The sequence below is a fragment of the Nipponia nippon genome, unplaced genomic scaffold, assembly GCF_047370975.1.
Source record: "Nipponia nippon isolate SJK-2023a ecotype South Korea unplaced genomic scaffold, ASM4737097v1 scaffold_10, whole genome shotgun sequence".
Classification (NCBI taxonomy): Eukaryota; Metazoa; Chordata; class Aves; order Pelecaniformes; family Threskiornithidae; genus Nipponia; species Nipponia nippon.
Window position 1 is genome coordinate 30,592,451 of NW_028262291.1, and position 16,339 is coordinate 30,608,789.

The 16,339-nt window shown below is 39.4% G+C and overlaps 1 protein-coding gene across 1 annotated transcript in view; it reads left to right on the forward strand.

The window, feature by feature from the left end:
* STARD9 (StAR related lipid transfer domain containing 9) overlaps window positions 1-16,339 on the forward strand; it is a 113,550-nt gene that overhangs the window by 6,475 nt on the left and 90,736 nt on the right. The window contains exons 2-3 of the mRNA XM_087746326.1: window positions 9,247-9,316; window positions 12,240-12,356. Coding sequence (XP_087602452.1) covers window positions 9,247-9,316; window positions 12,240-12,356 — 187 coding nt within the window. The remainder of the gene's footprint in view (window positions 1-9,246; window positions 9,317-12,239; window positions 12,357-16,339) is intronic.

Below are 16,339 nucleotides of genomic sequence, written 5' to 3' on the forward strand. Positions count from 1 at the left end.
GGACCAGAATGTACCTGTGAGAAGAAAAGGTATAAATATAGGAAGAAACAGGTAACAGGCAAGAGTAGAAAACACCTTTTAGCTTGCTTAGGACTGTGAGATACTTCTCATGCTATTTCAAGGTTTAGGCCATTGAACACAGTATAGCGAAGTGTCTTTCTGCTACCCTGACGTTGCTTCCTTAGCCTTCTCAATCGTATATTTTAGTATGTATGTTCCTTGCTATCTTGGTGCTCTCGTCCTCTCGCACCTAGACAAATGGCAGGCTTTTATCTACTTTTATCTACTGTGATAGCTGAGTAAGTGTTTTTCCTCTGTGTCCCTCTGTTACATGACAGTCCCTTTCTTCAGGTGGTGGTAGCTGAGCTCTGTCCCAAAAGCCGTGGGTTTTGAGGTTGGTACGTTGTGGTGGGAAAGAGCTGTCTCAGGCCCCCAAGAGTTGCTGTCTGAAAATGTGTTCAAACTGCATTGGTTATGCATTGCTCATGATTACAAGCTTTTTTCCCACAGAAGAGCTGGTATTTTTAAAAGAAAAGCTGAGATTCTAATTTTATGTTTACAGAGAGGAGGTCCCTCTCCCAAACAAGTGCATTTTAACATTTGTGTATCCTGTTTTGTAACCTAACCTATTGTTAAGGTTATCTTGACATCTTTTCCTCTCTCTCTCAAATTAGTTATTTTGCTTTGCCTAGTCTATTATTTAAAGTTTCATGTAAACTATCATTGAGGTGGCTGCTCTTTTCTTATAGTATCTGTACTTGGTGCTAGCAGGTGGTTTTCATAAGACACATCTGTGGTTTTATAAGGGTACTGCATCAGCAGCCTTTCCCAGATGTATTCTTCTTGCAGTTGCATGAAGCAAGTTGTCTAACTTTGGTAAAGGGCAGACTTCCTAGCTCTTTAAAAGGGCAGGACTCTGCATGTCCTGAGTGGCTGCTACCGCCCATTCCACAGAAGATGATGCTTCTGCTGATTTTAGGTGACAATACTGTGCCTGTACTCATTTAAGCCAGGAGCCCAAGGCACTAGCTACTGGCGGTTTACTTCCCAGAGTAAGAAGCTGACTGTCTCATCTTCTTTCATTTCCCTTGTTGCCTGTGCAAAAGCAGCTACAGCAACATCCTAAAACAACAACAGCAGAACCAGCTTTTGGAAGCCTTCTAACTAATATTTTGCATTTTCATAGAACAGTTTTCCTCCCAAGTCCTAAGAACACTTTGAGTGTCAGAATGTTTTGGAGCAAGGATCAGATTTTTTGTATGCAGCAAAGAAAAATGGGGCACGATGTCATTAAATAACCTGAGCCATGACTGTGCTGGGCAGTTCCATTCTCTAAGACCACATACTCTATCTGAGAGAAGTTGTAGTAATGTAAGGTGACGTGACTGCATGCATAGAGATCGCTGAGCATCTCCCCTGGGCAATGGTGCACAGGCTGGATGCTGGTCTTGTGGAACATTTGTGCAGTACATGGCGAGACACCACCACTGTGCATAGAGAATTTATGCAAATTTTGGGTAGGATTTCCCCAGTTCCCTTTTCTTTAGTCCAATGCTTTATGTGAACTTTAAAAAGCAGTGCACTCCTAAAATTTTCCTGACATCTTCCTATCTGTAGCATAGATTTTAAACAAAAGAATGGAGTTTTGCACCTCTGTTTTTAGAATTCAAGGGTTTACTGTAGTAGCTGCTTTTAATACAATGAAAGAGGTACCTAAGCAGGAGAGATGAGACAGTGCATAGCAGCACTCAGTGTCACAGTCACTACGATCACAGATTGAAGTTCTGTCCTGGTGGAATGGAAACTGACCACTGTATCCAAATTCTAGCTTGCGTGGAAATCATGGCATTTGCACAGAATTTCTTTGATGCAGAAATCCATTAATTATACTATCTATCTCATTACTCAGTAAACAGTTGGGAAATCAAGGGTGGATAAAACTGGACTGACTGGACTGCAGCTTTGTTTTAAGTCCTTCTTATTTCATGCTTCCTTAAATTCTGGTGGAATGACACATGAAAAGACTTTTTCCTTTCCTCTTCCCTCCTCCCCTCAATGCCTCTGTGTGAAAGAGAAAGCATCGTTATTCCACAGCACTGATGGATCATCAGAAGTATTTCTGACTTGGATTGCTCAAGGAAGATGCCTGACGCTCTTGTTCTAGCAGTACAAGGCTTCAGAGATGGCACAGACAGGAACACTCTTCTTGTACCGTGCCGTTCCCACCGGCAGGATTGCAGAGCTTACTGTGACCGGAGGAGGCCATCCTGTGCTTCCTCTCCTAGCTCATGAATATATATATCAAAAGTTTGGTAAGATTAAGAAGACTTTAACTGTTTGAGCAGGCATGTAGCTGAAAAGAGCACTGACAATGCCTCATGTTGATCTCTGCGCCAAATACTATTTTTGTTGCTATATAATATTTGCAAAGAAGAATAGGGGGAAACCACATGGGGATGATGGTGATCAGTAGGAATGGTGATTTTTGACTATCAGATTGTGTTAGCCGTTATCAGAGACAGTGAAAGCTCTGTGCAGCTTGGAGTAGCCTCGAAAGATAACTTGAGCAGCATGTCTAGTATAGCAACGTGCTGTCTTGGTGAACTCTGTGTACTTGGCTTCAATATAGATTTTTAAATTATTTATAAACATCTGTTCTGAATTTGGTAGGAGGATTGCTGACTGGGTGTGCGCTCCTCTTTTGCAAGACACAGTAAAACAATTATGACTTAAAGAGAAATATCCAAAATAGTATTGGGTAGTACTAAATAATGAAAAACACTGAAAACAAACTTTAGGTAAATTTATTGATTATTGTGTTGTTTTTTGTTTGTTTGTTTGTTTGTTTGTTTTTAAATCTGCATTAGCCAAAGTGAGGATGTTCATACTGTTAACAGCTCTTGATTTTCACAGCTTACAGCAGTAGGGATAAGGATACAGATTATATTGGTGTCGTGGAGGGATGCTGTGTTCAGGGAAAGTTGTGGTTGTAGGTACCTTAACTTGTCAGTAGAGAGCAGAAGCTCTAATGTCTGAAGGCTTTGACATTACTCTCTAGAATTTCTGATGGGACCAGCATGGAGTCTTAGTGCTCTTCTCATTGCACCCTTGGTCTCTCAACAGATGTGTCCTCAACCCATTTTTTCTGGGGCAGTGTTCTCTGAAGACTAGCATAACTTAGAAAATACACCCTGCATTGTTTGTTTCTTTGTTTCTGGGGCCAAGGTCAGTCACTCAGGAGGTGCAAAAATGGCAGCTTCTCAAAGATACCTCTGCCAAGGCCACCAATAAACAGGAGGTAGAGACAATTTACACTACACTGTTAATGGGAAGGAAAAGATAAATCTGAATACTCCCTGAAAGTTTCCCCATAAAACCTAGTCTAAAAGACTTTATGACCAAGAAGAAGCTTGGGTTAGATTTGCCTCAGGATTATACTGCAGCTGCTGGCATGGTGACTGCATAGGGGTACCATCAGGTGGCACAAAGTGTCCAAGGTACAAGTGGAGGTAATTTGGTTAATGTTGTACCTTACTTACAGGCTGTCATGACTATGGGTCACATCCTGGGAAGTGACAGAGTCCCAGAGACAGCAGCAGTGACTGCTGGTGCGCATCCTGCCGAGCTTGCTACAGGTGTGCTTTTGGTTGTGTTTGTAAGCAGAGCGTGAAAATGTCCATTGTGGTAGGCCACAGAAGGCTACTTTTTTCCTAGAAAAGTCTAGAAAAAAGATTAAAGTGAATTGTTCCAAAAACCAGAACTGACATGATTGCCCAGATAAGGAGAAATCTTTGTGGGAGGGGAGGGATTGATACTGTTGCCTTATTGCTTTTGAGGTCCTCTGTCCCAGTACAGGTTGAGATGGGGTTTGGAGTTAATTCTGATGGTGGGAACTGGTAGGAAAGCCTAAGTACTTGCAATGATTATATTGCAGGGTTATTTTCAGAGTTTGTATGAGTAGACACATACTCAATTCTTTCAAAAATGATTTAAGATTTCTTATGTACTTGAGTGGTATATATTAGCTTTAGTATGTTTGATTACTTTGCTGAGCATTTGGTGGTCTGTATTTGTAGAAGCTGTTTTGTTGTATGACACGACTACTGCTAATGACTCCAATATTTTTGCTTTACTGCGTTTGCAAGTTTTTAAAATAAACAAGCAACTTTTAGAAGTCAGCTCCTTTGTTCTCCAAGTGCCTGCCTGTTATTTGAGAGAGTGGAGAAGTGGGGCAAATTTTATAAAGTCTAAAATAAACAACTGCCCCCTTTCTTTCCACCCACTGCTTCCTCCAGCTCTGTATACCTACTTGCACTTCTGCACTCGCTGTCTGAACTTGTCCCAGTGAGGTCCAGGAAGCTGTGGAAATGTCCCTCTCGGGAGTCTTGATCCTCCCGTGATTCTTTTCCACTGGCTCGTTCTTCCAGGTCTTGCAGAGCGTGTGTTGTCCCTCTGGGGTTGCATTAGCTTTACATGTTGGCTGCAGAAGTGATTTGTCGTAGGAACAGCAAATGTTATGAGGAGATTTTTCTTTGGGCTGTCCCTGTTTTTTGGACTGCCAGAGCAGCTTTGCTTCTGTCAGGTCTGTCTTGTAGCTCCCCATTACAGCCCTGCTGCTGCTGCATTCTGTACTTGGGTCACTGTTCTGTTGCTGGGTCTGCTTTCTCTAAAACTGTGTGTGTCTGAGAAGATCCAAGTCTTTCCTGGGACACGTGCCAGTAAATGGTCTTTCTACAGCTCTATCTTTGCATGAAAACGAGCTATCTGTACTAAGTAATTTAGAAGAAGAGAGGCACTTCCCAAACATAGCATGAATTTTTCAAAGAGTGGGGAAGAAGGGAGGATGGGGAAACTAAATGTTAAGATCACTGTGACTTCTGAGCAGCAAAAGTCAAATGTGCTCAGTGTACTTTGGAATTGATTTTATTGGTACAAGGAATACAGCTTTCATACCTGTGGAGCAGAGCAGCTATTCCTAAGGATGACAGATTGTTTTATCAGACGAATGGTGGTGCACATGTGTGTAAGACTGTACGGACAAACACAGATTTGCTGAGACGGCTTTTGTAGTGTTTGCAATCTGGAGTTAAGGTCAGAACATGTAGAGCAGCTGTGAGTCTGCTTTGCCTCCTGGGCTTTATATATTAAACTGTGCTTTCTTTCCCAAAATTCTCTGGTTTGTACCTAAAAGAAGGATGAAATAAACACATGTTTACAGGGAGGCTGAACGTACAGTTTGTAGAGCTGGGAATGGCAGCAGGTCCAGTTTTGTTTATGCTGAATGCTCTCTGGCTGTAAGCTGCTGCAGAAGGGAGGGGTCTCTATTCTCACAACCGCGTACTCCTGCCCTTTCTCTTGCTTTGGCTTAGCAACCGTGCGACCGCTGCGCTCAGTGTTCTGGAAGGGCTTGCTGGCCCTGTGGCACCTTAATTATTTATTTTGGTGTGTTTGTTTTCTGATCACAGCTGATCTGAGTCATTGCATGGGTGTGTTATTGCTAGATCAGATGCAAGAAAAGAAGTGGGAACACGTGTGGGATGTTGGGACAGAAAAGAGAAATTGCCCCATGCAGCAACAGCCTGCAGTTAAGACAGATAAAGTACGCTGTGAACCTGTACCTGGAGTAAGGGAAGGCTTTAGTTCTATCCCTGTTTGCTGCTGGCTTTTTTGTCACATGAGACTTGAACAAAGTTACTTGACTGCTGCACAGAGCTTTTTGTCTGCCTAGTGAGGAATCATGTTCCCCTGTGGTAAAAGGTGGTGTGGTAATTTTAGTTTGCGTTGTTTGTATTTTACTGGTTTTGTATTTATTTTAATATAAGTATATAAATATGAGTATATAAATTTTTATATATGAACAATTTTCATACTTGGAAGATTTTATGTTTGGAATTTTTTCTTTATCTTGAGTAACGACTGTGGCCTGGGAGAACATGAGGTGGTGAGAACCCACAGCATGAAGTCATTTGTTGATAGGGTTGTGTGTAGTGCATGTGGACGGAGGCAGCGAGTTTCATGTAATTATTGTAGGTGGGGTTGGGAGCACTGCTTGCTGTTGAGGCTGCCTCACGTCTGCAATTAGAATACCCTAGCATTTAATGCTGTTAAGAGCTTTGCCAGATTTCAACCATTTGGGTAGGAATCTTCCATGTGTGAATGCCTTCTTCAGGCTAGAAATTTTTAATTATTTTTAAGCTTCATCCAGATCAATTCAGCTGTTACAGAAGATGAGGTTAAGGGAAAAGTAGGTTTTAAAATATTCAAACATTCTAAATAATTAAATATAAAAAATAGCAAAATATTAGGGTGACCTTTATTTGAATTTCCAATTGATTTAAAATTGGAAATCTGGTGTGCATTTTTTGAATTCGCCATCTGAATCCACCCATTTCTGCCCAAGTTCTAAACAACTAAAACTCTTTAACATGGTCAGTGAAGACTTGTAAGGACATAGCAGGTAAAAGTTTTAAGGGATCTGCTTTCTCTGAGTGCATCTGAGCTTGTATTCTCTAGTGTTGACCAAATTGTGCTTGCACTATCCCCGTAAGTCAAAGACTCATCAATTGAGCACTGCCTTGATAAACTGAGCTCAGTGTTGTCCAAGTCACAGTTGAAACCCAGGTATAGGAACTCAGAGCAAGGTCTTCCGTCCCATTTAATCACAATAATCTGTTTGCTGACCCCACCTGGTGTCCAGGAAGAAACTGATTCAGTTGTGGAGTGTACAGGTAAACCTGGGATAGAGACTGGAAGAGCTGACAAGGAGAGTAGGATCATGTACCTTTGGAGCAGAGAGATCAGCCTAAAACCAGCTACACTGCAGTAGGATAAGGGAGCCGAAACTTGCAGAGCAGTTGAAAACACTAAAATCGAATGGGGGCCTGTGGACAAGATGCCAGAGAGAACAGATAGCAGTTACCTGTAAGGGATGATGTGTGTGCATAGGGGGAGGAGGATAGGAACTCAGTGAACTGTAACTGGGGTGATAAGGCTGGAGGGTTAACAGTAGGATGGAAAAATAGGGAATGCTCATGGGATTAGGAGGCAGGATAGGGCCAAGATCATACTGGGGCAATGGAGAAAAGAGTATGTGTAACTGAAGCGAGCTCCCTCCTAAAGGGTCCCTCCAGTTTTTTCTGTCTTCTGCTGTTCTTAACTTCTTGCGAAATTCTCTGTCAAAATGTCCCATTTGCTCTTAGATCTGCTCTGCTGTAGAGGATAACAGTCAGCTTTGTCCATTAGCTCACCTGGCAGAGGTTTGCATGGGGATATGCAAGTCCCCAACCTTACTTGTGTTGGAAAACACTTGCTTTTCAAAACATCTAAGAAATTGCACGTGTACAGATTAAATGCATCAGTTGCGAATTTCTACCTTAGATACTCACAGCCTCCATCCTTAGGCACTTGTCCTTCATTTCTTCTTTAGGGAGCCTTATGGGGCCTCCATTTGATACTCAGCTGTACATAATCAAAATTCTGTCTCCTGTGAGTGTTCCTCTTTCTCCTGGGGTCTAACTCGGGGCTCTGATGGCTGATGCGTTGAACTGCTGAACACTCACAGCTTAACTAAAACCTCTGGGAGCTGTGCTTGTATTTTCTATGTGAAGTGCCACATATAAGTATGTATTACAGAAAGTACTAAGTTCAGTCTGTCTCAAGGCAGGTGCTTAAAATTAATAAAGTGAAGCACAGAGACTTTAAGGTAGAGCATTATTTTATTTAGGGACAGCCTATGCTCAGAAATGTGTTTAAAACTTCTTTACGCTCATAAAGCTCAAATGCTATAGTGACTGTCTCTTAAGTGTCCTAAGGCATTGTTTTGAATGTTGTTTTGGTACAGAAAGCATGGGGTAAAAACTGAGAAGCAGAGAGGAGAGACCCCAGAGGAGGCAGGCTACGTTGTGCTGGGTGCTGCCTGGAAGTTAGAGCTGTCAGTGAAAGGAGATTGTCATCAGTGGGGGAGTAAATACTTCTGCACACATGTAAGGAAATCTGTTAAAGACAGATCTGGGGCCGTGAATGAACAGTGGTCAACTGGGTTTGAATTTTCTAACTCTTGCTTTATCTTATCTAGTTTTTAACTGACCTGATGATACCAATCCAGCTGATTATCAGGGGATATACATACAGCTAATCTCAAATGACAATGTCTGTGCCTTTGGCTTGACTTTAAACAAAGCATGACAAAACTGCACTAAGGACAAAATTGATTTTATTTCTAAACCAAATTCTTCCAGCTTTACAAAGGCATTAGGCTTCATCAAAATAAAACTTTCTGGTAAAGTTGCAGCTTACAAGATTTGTCAGTATCAGAGTGCGAAGGAAAATATAGAAGAAATACAAAGGGTAAAACATCTTTCTGCTGTTCTTAGCCTCTCAATACCAAAGTGTTCAGTTATTTTCTGCTGTCAGATAAGTAGGCCGCTGACCTCATCTTCCTCATTTCTATCTTGCTATATATAAAAAAATTCATGATAATTATTGTAAGCAATGTGAATCAACACACCTATAAATAAGAGCTTCCTTAACTTCGAGTAGTTATCAGGCTGTCAGCCCAGAAATAAGGTGTTGGTTGGGTTTTTTAGGTTGTTTTTTGGGTTTGTTTTGTTTTGTTTTTTGCTTTGGCCACGTGCTTTTTTCATTCTTTTCTAATACGACTCATCTTTGGAAGTGGAAGTTGGCTGTAGTAGCCAGTCGTAGTTGTGTTCAATGGGAGTTTTATACAGACAGTATATATGAGCATGTGGTTTTTTGCACTTGTGGAACAATCCTGTCCATTTACATTTCAGGACAGTTTTGTTTTTCTTTTTGAGGACTACAATAAACACTTTGGATTATGTGGTAAAAATCGGACAGTATGACTTGACAACACTTGTGGCTCACGGGTCTGTGATATGGGTCCGTACTCCACAAAGCACAAGCCAGTCTACCCATGCTCCACTCTACTTCCTTGTAAATGTAATTTAAAACAACAACTCTTAATTTGAAATAAAATCCTAACAAAGTATTTAGGACAAGTACTTTGAAACTATTTAATGACCGTAGTCCTGTTGTGTTCCTTTACTATTGAGATACTCTGTGACAGGAAGTAGCATTTGCAGATCTGCAGCCAGGAATCTGTTTTATAGCTCTTTCTGATTTGCAATTTGTTAAAGTTAATGCAAATTTCTGGGGTTTATGAATTTGACATGCATCTTTCTGTGTCGTCATATTTTAAATGGATTTTTGAATGTGTTCTGCTTCCAGAGAGAGTGCAGAAGGAGGAAGAGTGATTGTAGAAGTTGATGACAAAGTGGCAAAAGTCAGAAATATAAAGGTATGCTTTTTGTCGTCTTCCCTTTCTCATATAAGGATCCTGATATCCCGATGCTTTTCTATGTTTGCTTGGCTATTGTATCATTCTAATAGAAATATTAAGGGAGAAGTTTAAACTGGCACAGCTCTAGAATAATTGCAGCAAAAGTGTGTGTGGTGGGTGTTGTTTTGATTTGGGGTTGTGTGGTTTTTGGGGTGTTTTTTTAGACAGGATAGAACATGTAGCTGCATTTTCTATATTTTGTATTTGTCAAAGCTGCTGCAATCTGGCTGCACACTGTCATTCAAAGCTGTTAGTAAATTGTTTAGGATTTTGTGCTTATCTTACTATTACTAACATCTGGATAATTTCTTTCCCTGTGTCTCTATTCCTCTCATATTGGCACTCAGAGTGCAACTGACTTGCATGAAATGGAGCAAAATGTGTTCGGTTACACTTCAGGCCTTGGTAAAAGACCAAGAGCTATAAGAATAAGCTGAATGTAGCTGTTGTCCTCCGTGAGAGCTGTGGAGCCAGCGCTCATGGGAATCAACCCTCTGGTTTAGACTCTTGAACTACTTAAAGCTGCCACAGTCCTTCACTAAATTAATAGAATGGGAGTAAATCAATTCTATGTTGTCAATCATGTTTTTGCTTGAAAGGCAAATAAATGAACTGTGGGATAACTGCGATTACTGTGGGGGATCCCAAAAGAGATATGCGTTTTGTATTTCTTATCTCCTTTTTCTTTATATCTGCAAGCAACCCAGTTATTCTGGATTGTTGGTTCAAGAGAAAGAGTTTATTAGGTTTTAAAGAGAAGCAGTGGCAAAAATTGAATTAAAAGATTTGAACTATTTATCTTGTTTCCATTATTCTTATTTTTGTATTGACTACAAGTGTTCTTTTTTAAAGAAAGAAGAGGGAAAAATACTAGTGGTATGAGACGTCTCAAGGATGTAAAATGTTGCTTATTTTCTGTATACTTCCTTTTCAAAGGCTGTATTTGCAGGGTCTGAGACTCATTACTTTCTGAAGTAGTTGTCCCCAATTCCTTATACATGTGATAAAGCTCTGGAAGAGATGCTTATTCTCCAGGTACGACGCTGCCTGTTCCCAGTGGTTGTCCTAGGGAGGGCTTTGATCCCTGTGATGGGGCTGTGAGGATCTGGGCCTCGGAGGCTGGCAGCCCTCCTCGGCAGGTGGAGGCCTCAGTCGTGCAGCTGCCCGATTGTGTCCAGCTGAGCCTTGTTAGACCTAGAGGGTTTTTTATTTTATTTGTTGAAAGAGGAGCTGTGGGCTGCCTTGGGAGACTGGGGAAACCACAGCAGCGGGGCAGACTGCTCGTAGCAGGCCGAGAAGGGTTATTTGGAGATGCAAAGGCTGGCTTGTGGATGTTTTCTCTCTTGAGGTTTCGTAATTGGTGAGTTTTGTAAAGGGAGTGAGTTTGCTTTATGCATAAACTAAATTTAGACAGGCTTTGATGAATCCAAGTTAGTGTATAAATTAATATTTGTACAGTAGCGTTAACATTGTTGTATCTGGGGTTGGTGCGCTTTGTAGTGCAAAACAAAACCCTTCTCACCAGAAGGGTAATCACCTCTGTGATCAGGGGCTGCTTTTCCTGAGGTGGTGGAGGGGTATTTTTTTTATTTTTTATTTTTACACGTTGCAATAGGAAGGCAGTGCTCCAGGCTATCTTCTGCCTATAGCTGCAGAAAACCTAAGAAAATAAAAGGTAATTGCATAAAAATCTCTGAATCGCGACCTGACAAAAATGTCATTATTGAAGATGATCAATAGGCTTGTTAAGATGTTGATTCTGCCTAATGGAAACCTTGGTTGCACTTAATTCAATGTGACAACTTTTAGAATCATGTGGGGTTTAAAATACATGAAACCTCTTTACTTCAAAGATAACTTTAAATTATTTCTGTCCTCTTTCACTTTGCTCTTTCTTGGTTTACAAAAAAAAAAAAAAATCCCAACCTGTCAGATAGGCCTGTAAATTAATTTTCCCTGTAAGCCTCACAGCTAGTGGCAGAGTTCAGTGCTTACAGTGTCGTTTATCCAATAATCTGGCAGGCAGCACTGTCACCCCTAGTTTTTGTGGCCATTAGTGAAGCGGTTTGTTTAGGTACGGAATTATAACAAACCTTTTTTTCTGCTTATGTTATTGCAAATGTCAAGGTTACAATAAAGTTACCGATTAGGTCAAAATTACACGTGGATGGTGTTAATTTTGCGTAATGTTTTGTCATTACTCTCCTTTGAGTAGAACAACAACATGTAGTTCCTTGTTCATAAGCTTGTCTGGTTTATTACAAATCACTTGGGCAAGATCATACAGAAGGACTTATACGATTCCCTTAATATTTCAGTCACCATTTCTGACTATTATGCTAGAAAGGCTTCACTGTCGTTATTACGAAGCCATAAAGGTTAGGTTTTAGTGTGCAGTCCCAGTGACAGAAGCATTAGCTTGCAGCCATTACAAAGCAAAGGGGAAACAGAGGAAGAGACCTGCATTTTCAACTATGCAGTGAGAAAATTAATTTTGTTTTCTCACTTTGGGCATAATTTCTGTGATGCAGTTCTCAGTGAAACCAAAAAAATGACAGAAAAATATAAAAAGGGCTATAGACCTTTCCTGCTGATATAGATGTTGTGAAGGTTCGCTAAATTATGTTTGTTGTATACGGCCTTGTGGACCTTAGCTGTAGTAAATGAGCCCTTCAGCAAAAATTCTTCAGCAGATCTGTCATGGATGTCTCCACCTCACTCTGAGCATCAAAGAAAATTGAATAAAGAGGATAAACTATTTGTCATTCCTTTTCCACAGCACAGATCCTAGATAAAGTTCTTGTTAGTTTTTAAATACTTACGTTTTGGTCAGCTTCAAAGTAAATTGGTCTTTCTGTCTTTTTTTTCTTTCTGTTGTCAGGTTGACAGTAGGCTTGATGGCACTTGGGACTCGAGAGAAAAGACTGTGGCCTTCAGCTTTGATTACTGCTACTGGTCAGTTGATCCTGAAGATCCAAAGTATGCATCTCAGGAAATGGTAAGTGATGCTGTTCTTCGTGTCTGTGTTCCCATCCTGTTTTGTCCTTTATATTCACATCTACAGAAACAAATTGAGATGTAGGATAGATGAAATTTCAGTTTCTTTTCTGCCCCCATCTTCTTCTTATTTGTAATACCACAGTACTCAGTCCTTTTGTCTTAAGTAGGACCAGTAGGACTGCATTACCCTTGTTCGCCAACTGATGCACGCTTTCATTAGATCTGTCAGCTTTGGTAGTGATCGTTAATTGTGATGATCTGGGGACTTAGGCTTAGCAATGAGAATTTTGGAGTGGGGGAGGGGAATCAGGTTCTAGAGGGAGAAAGCTCTGAGGTAAAAGTGTTGAGGTAATGCCACTGAAAGGATTAATGGTGAAGTAATCACATCTTTAACAGTAGTAAATTTTATTTATAGTGTATTATTCTGAGCACTTTTTCTTGCTAGAGCATCAGAAATCTCTTATAACTAATGGAGACTCCTAGTTTGAAGATCCAAGGTTTGATTGATTAAGAAAGTTGAAGGACTCGGTATTAAAATAGGGTACAACTGCAAATTTTTGTTAATGAAGAAGGAATTATTAAATCTACTACAAATAAATAAATATAATCTGTGGCAAAGCTATCCAAAGATTTCTCTATGCATGCATACAATCACATGTCAGCATTAAAGTAAGTTTTTACTGCTCTTTTGTCTTCAGAATTATATCTTATTTCATTTTTGTCCTATTTGTTCCTGAAATTCCAACCTATATAATGGTGTTGTTTTTCACAGAAAGTATCACTTAAGACTGACATAGTCCTGTGAAATATGTATTTCTGGTGGTGATGAGCACATGATCATTTTACTTTGGGGAGTCAATATTTGAAAAACTATCAAATTTGGCAATTATCAGAACAATAGATCAAATTTTTGATTGTGCTACATTTCCTGCTTGGTGCAGTAGAGTGGAAGAGATTTTGGGAACTTGGGAAGTGTGTATTTAGTGTTTAAAAAAGAAAGTTGTCTTTCTAAAGTACTTGGCACTAGATAAGCTTCCATTTTAGGGATTACAAATAACAAATCTTTAAATGTTGAACTTTTGGGCTTTGGGTCCGCCCCCGCCCCCTTTTATATTATCTTACTTGCTTATTTGCATTTTATGTTCTTCATGAGTTTTTCTCATAACACACTTAGAAGCATGCTTTTTAGAACTGTTGGCAATATGGTTGGCGTTCTAGCTGAAATGGTTTAGCAGATGAAATGTTGATAAATACAGTCTGCCAAGTCAGCTTTATCTCTACTCAGTATGAAAAATTATCAGAACTGCCAAATGGAAAATATAAATATTGGCTACAAAGTGTAATTTTTAGTTCTTGTTGTTATGAAATACAAGTGCAATTGAAAATGAATGTAAAATGCAATATAAAGAGTGCAGCTTTGTTGCTGGGCCTGAGTAGGTATTTCAGACACTGTGGCGAATTTTGTGTTATCATACAATACAGTTTTATCCAATAAAAACACTGAAGGGGAAACACAAACTCACTGGCCATAGAAAAATTAAGTAATGGGCCATAGTTTTCTTACTCGTGCCCGATGCTGGCTGAAAGGAGGCCCAGTGCTGCTTCATGTAACCATTGGGTTCTTGAGCCTCTGACAGACCTCTTTCCTTTCATGAGTTAAGAAAAGGTTAAAGATGGACTGGTGCTTTGAAACACCTGGAGTCATGAGTGAATTCCTTGGGCTTTTTACCTGTCTTGGTGATTGTAGAACCAGGAAAGCATACTTTGAATGTCCTTGAGAAGAGGGCTGCTGGACTACTGCTATCTTACCATGCTTTTGTGCATTTGCCTGCCCCCTTACACTGTATGAATGAAGTTTATTGTGCTAATTCAATGTTTTGAATCATTACTTCAATGCTGAGCTTGACGTTTCTAAGCTTCCTTACAGCAATGATGCTATCGGCAGCCAAAGGAGGTTTGGTAACACTGTCATCCAGTAAAAGCTTTCTTTCATGGCCTGACCTTGGATTACTTTTTTCTTGAAGTTGTCCTGCCAACTGTTATCATATGTGATTGGTGTATTGGTTGAGGATGAAAAGTAGATTAAAGTATCTGCCTTCAGGTTCGTTTTTGTGGAATGCTGTCTTTTAGTAAACCGTCCTTTTATTTGTCCTCTGGATGGACATATGAAAACGAAGTCCTAACAGTTTCTTCAGTTCTTAAGGATTGTGTGTCAATAAAACAATGAGAGGGCTGCAAATCATGGTGTTTAGGTAAAAATATGATTTTAAAGATACAAATCTGCTTCTCTGAATAATTTTTACAGTTTCTTCTGGATGTTAACATTGCTTACTTCAAGTTCTGGTCCCTTGCACTCCAGTGATGATTACACATAATGCATTTTATTCCCTATATAGTTTGATCATATACTTCACATGTACTTGTGACAGGCTTAAGTCACACACGTGTAAGTACTTTCACATGTTTGAATGAAAAGTTCAGATTTATTGTTCTGTTTATAAAAATTGTGCTTTCTCTGCAACCTGTATTCTACTTCTATTTGTCAAAATGGGAATACATGTGGCCCACCTTGTTTGTTTTTCCTAATACATTCATGTTAATATTTCTTCTATTGCCTTTTTTTAATTTTAAAAAAGATGGGAAGGTATTTTTTCACTTTAATTTGGAGAGAGCAGACCTTGTGATACAGTACACTGAAGAGGAACTGAACCAAATTAGTAAAATTTGCAATGCCCATGTGACAGATGATATGCCTTTACTCTTTTTTTTTTTTTTTTTTTTTTAATAGCACTTTAACTGGAAGTGCTTTTCCCTTGGAAAAGCTGGCACAGTCAAAAATATAAATTATTTTTAAGAAGTGTTATTGTCTACATATTTTTTAGGGGTGAATTTAAAAAATAATTCTATCTTCATGATATATACAAGCTTTCTTGATAGGCATTACATAAATAATGTAAGCCTCCTCATATCTCTGAAAAGAGGAAAGTTTTTTTCTAAATTAAAAACAAAACTGATTTTTGACTACTGAAAGAAGAACGTATCACTGTTCGTGTCTGGGAAATAGGCAGGGATAACTTGTTGGATAGTGGTTGGTTTCAACTGATGGTTTCAGGTACAAGTGGATAGTCTTTGACTGTTATTCAAGATTATTCTCTCATTTAAAACATTTGAGGAACTAGATATGAGCCAGAGTTCTGTTTTCTTTATTTCTCTTCTAACCGTGGTGAAATATGAAGCTATACAGTGTTTCTAATGATGATCTAGTAATTTATAAGCTTAATTTTTAACTCTAATAGTAGTGGTCTTAGTCTTCCTTTAGAAGTTATATAAACTCTTCACAAAATGTAAGATTTTTTACATAGTTCAGCTACGCAAGTATTATGTTCATTTTCCAAATAAGCTGAATGCCACAGTTTACAAAGTGACCTCTGTTTTTTAGGTGGCCTGTTTGAGATCCTTGGGCCTGTTGCTTTTGTTTTCTTACTGGGCAGTTGAATACTTTGCGTTGATATTAAGCTGAAGTTTTCATCTGCTTTCACAGATGTGCAATTCTTTCCAAAGGGGAGTCTACCTTCTCTTTTTAAAGACAGTTTTTTTTCTTTTTTCTAATTGGATTTGTTAGTGCATAAACAGAATAGAGGAATAAAGAAATCCTTGAAGAGTCACTGGCTAAATCAACCAGAGCTACGAGCCACTAAAGAAAGAAGGAAAGGAAACAGATGTGCTAAATCCTTCTAAGTACAGAGAGGAACCAGGTACTAGGGCTACATGGCAGAGAGAAAGAAACTGCGTATCAAAAAATTGCATGGGGCCAGAGAAAGAACAGGTAATAAATAAATTTTAATTCAGGACAGGAACAGAACATTTGATGGGCAAAATATGAAATGAGAAACAAAAGGAAATTCTAAAAGATTATAGGCATTTAAGAGAAAAAGGTCATGCATGGCTTTTCTGATCTTAACTCTGCAATTTTTTACATGC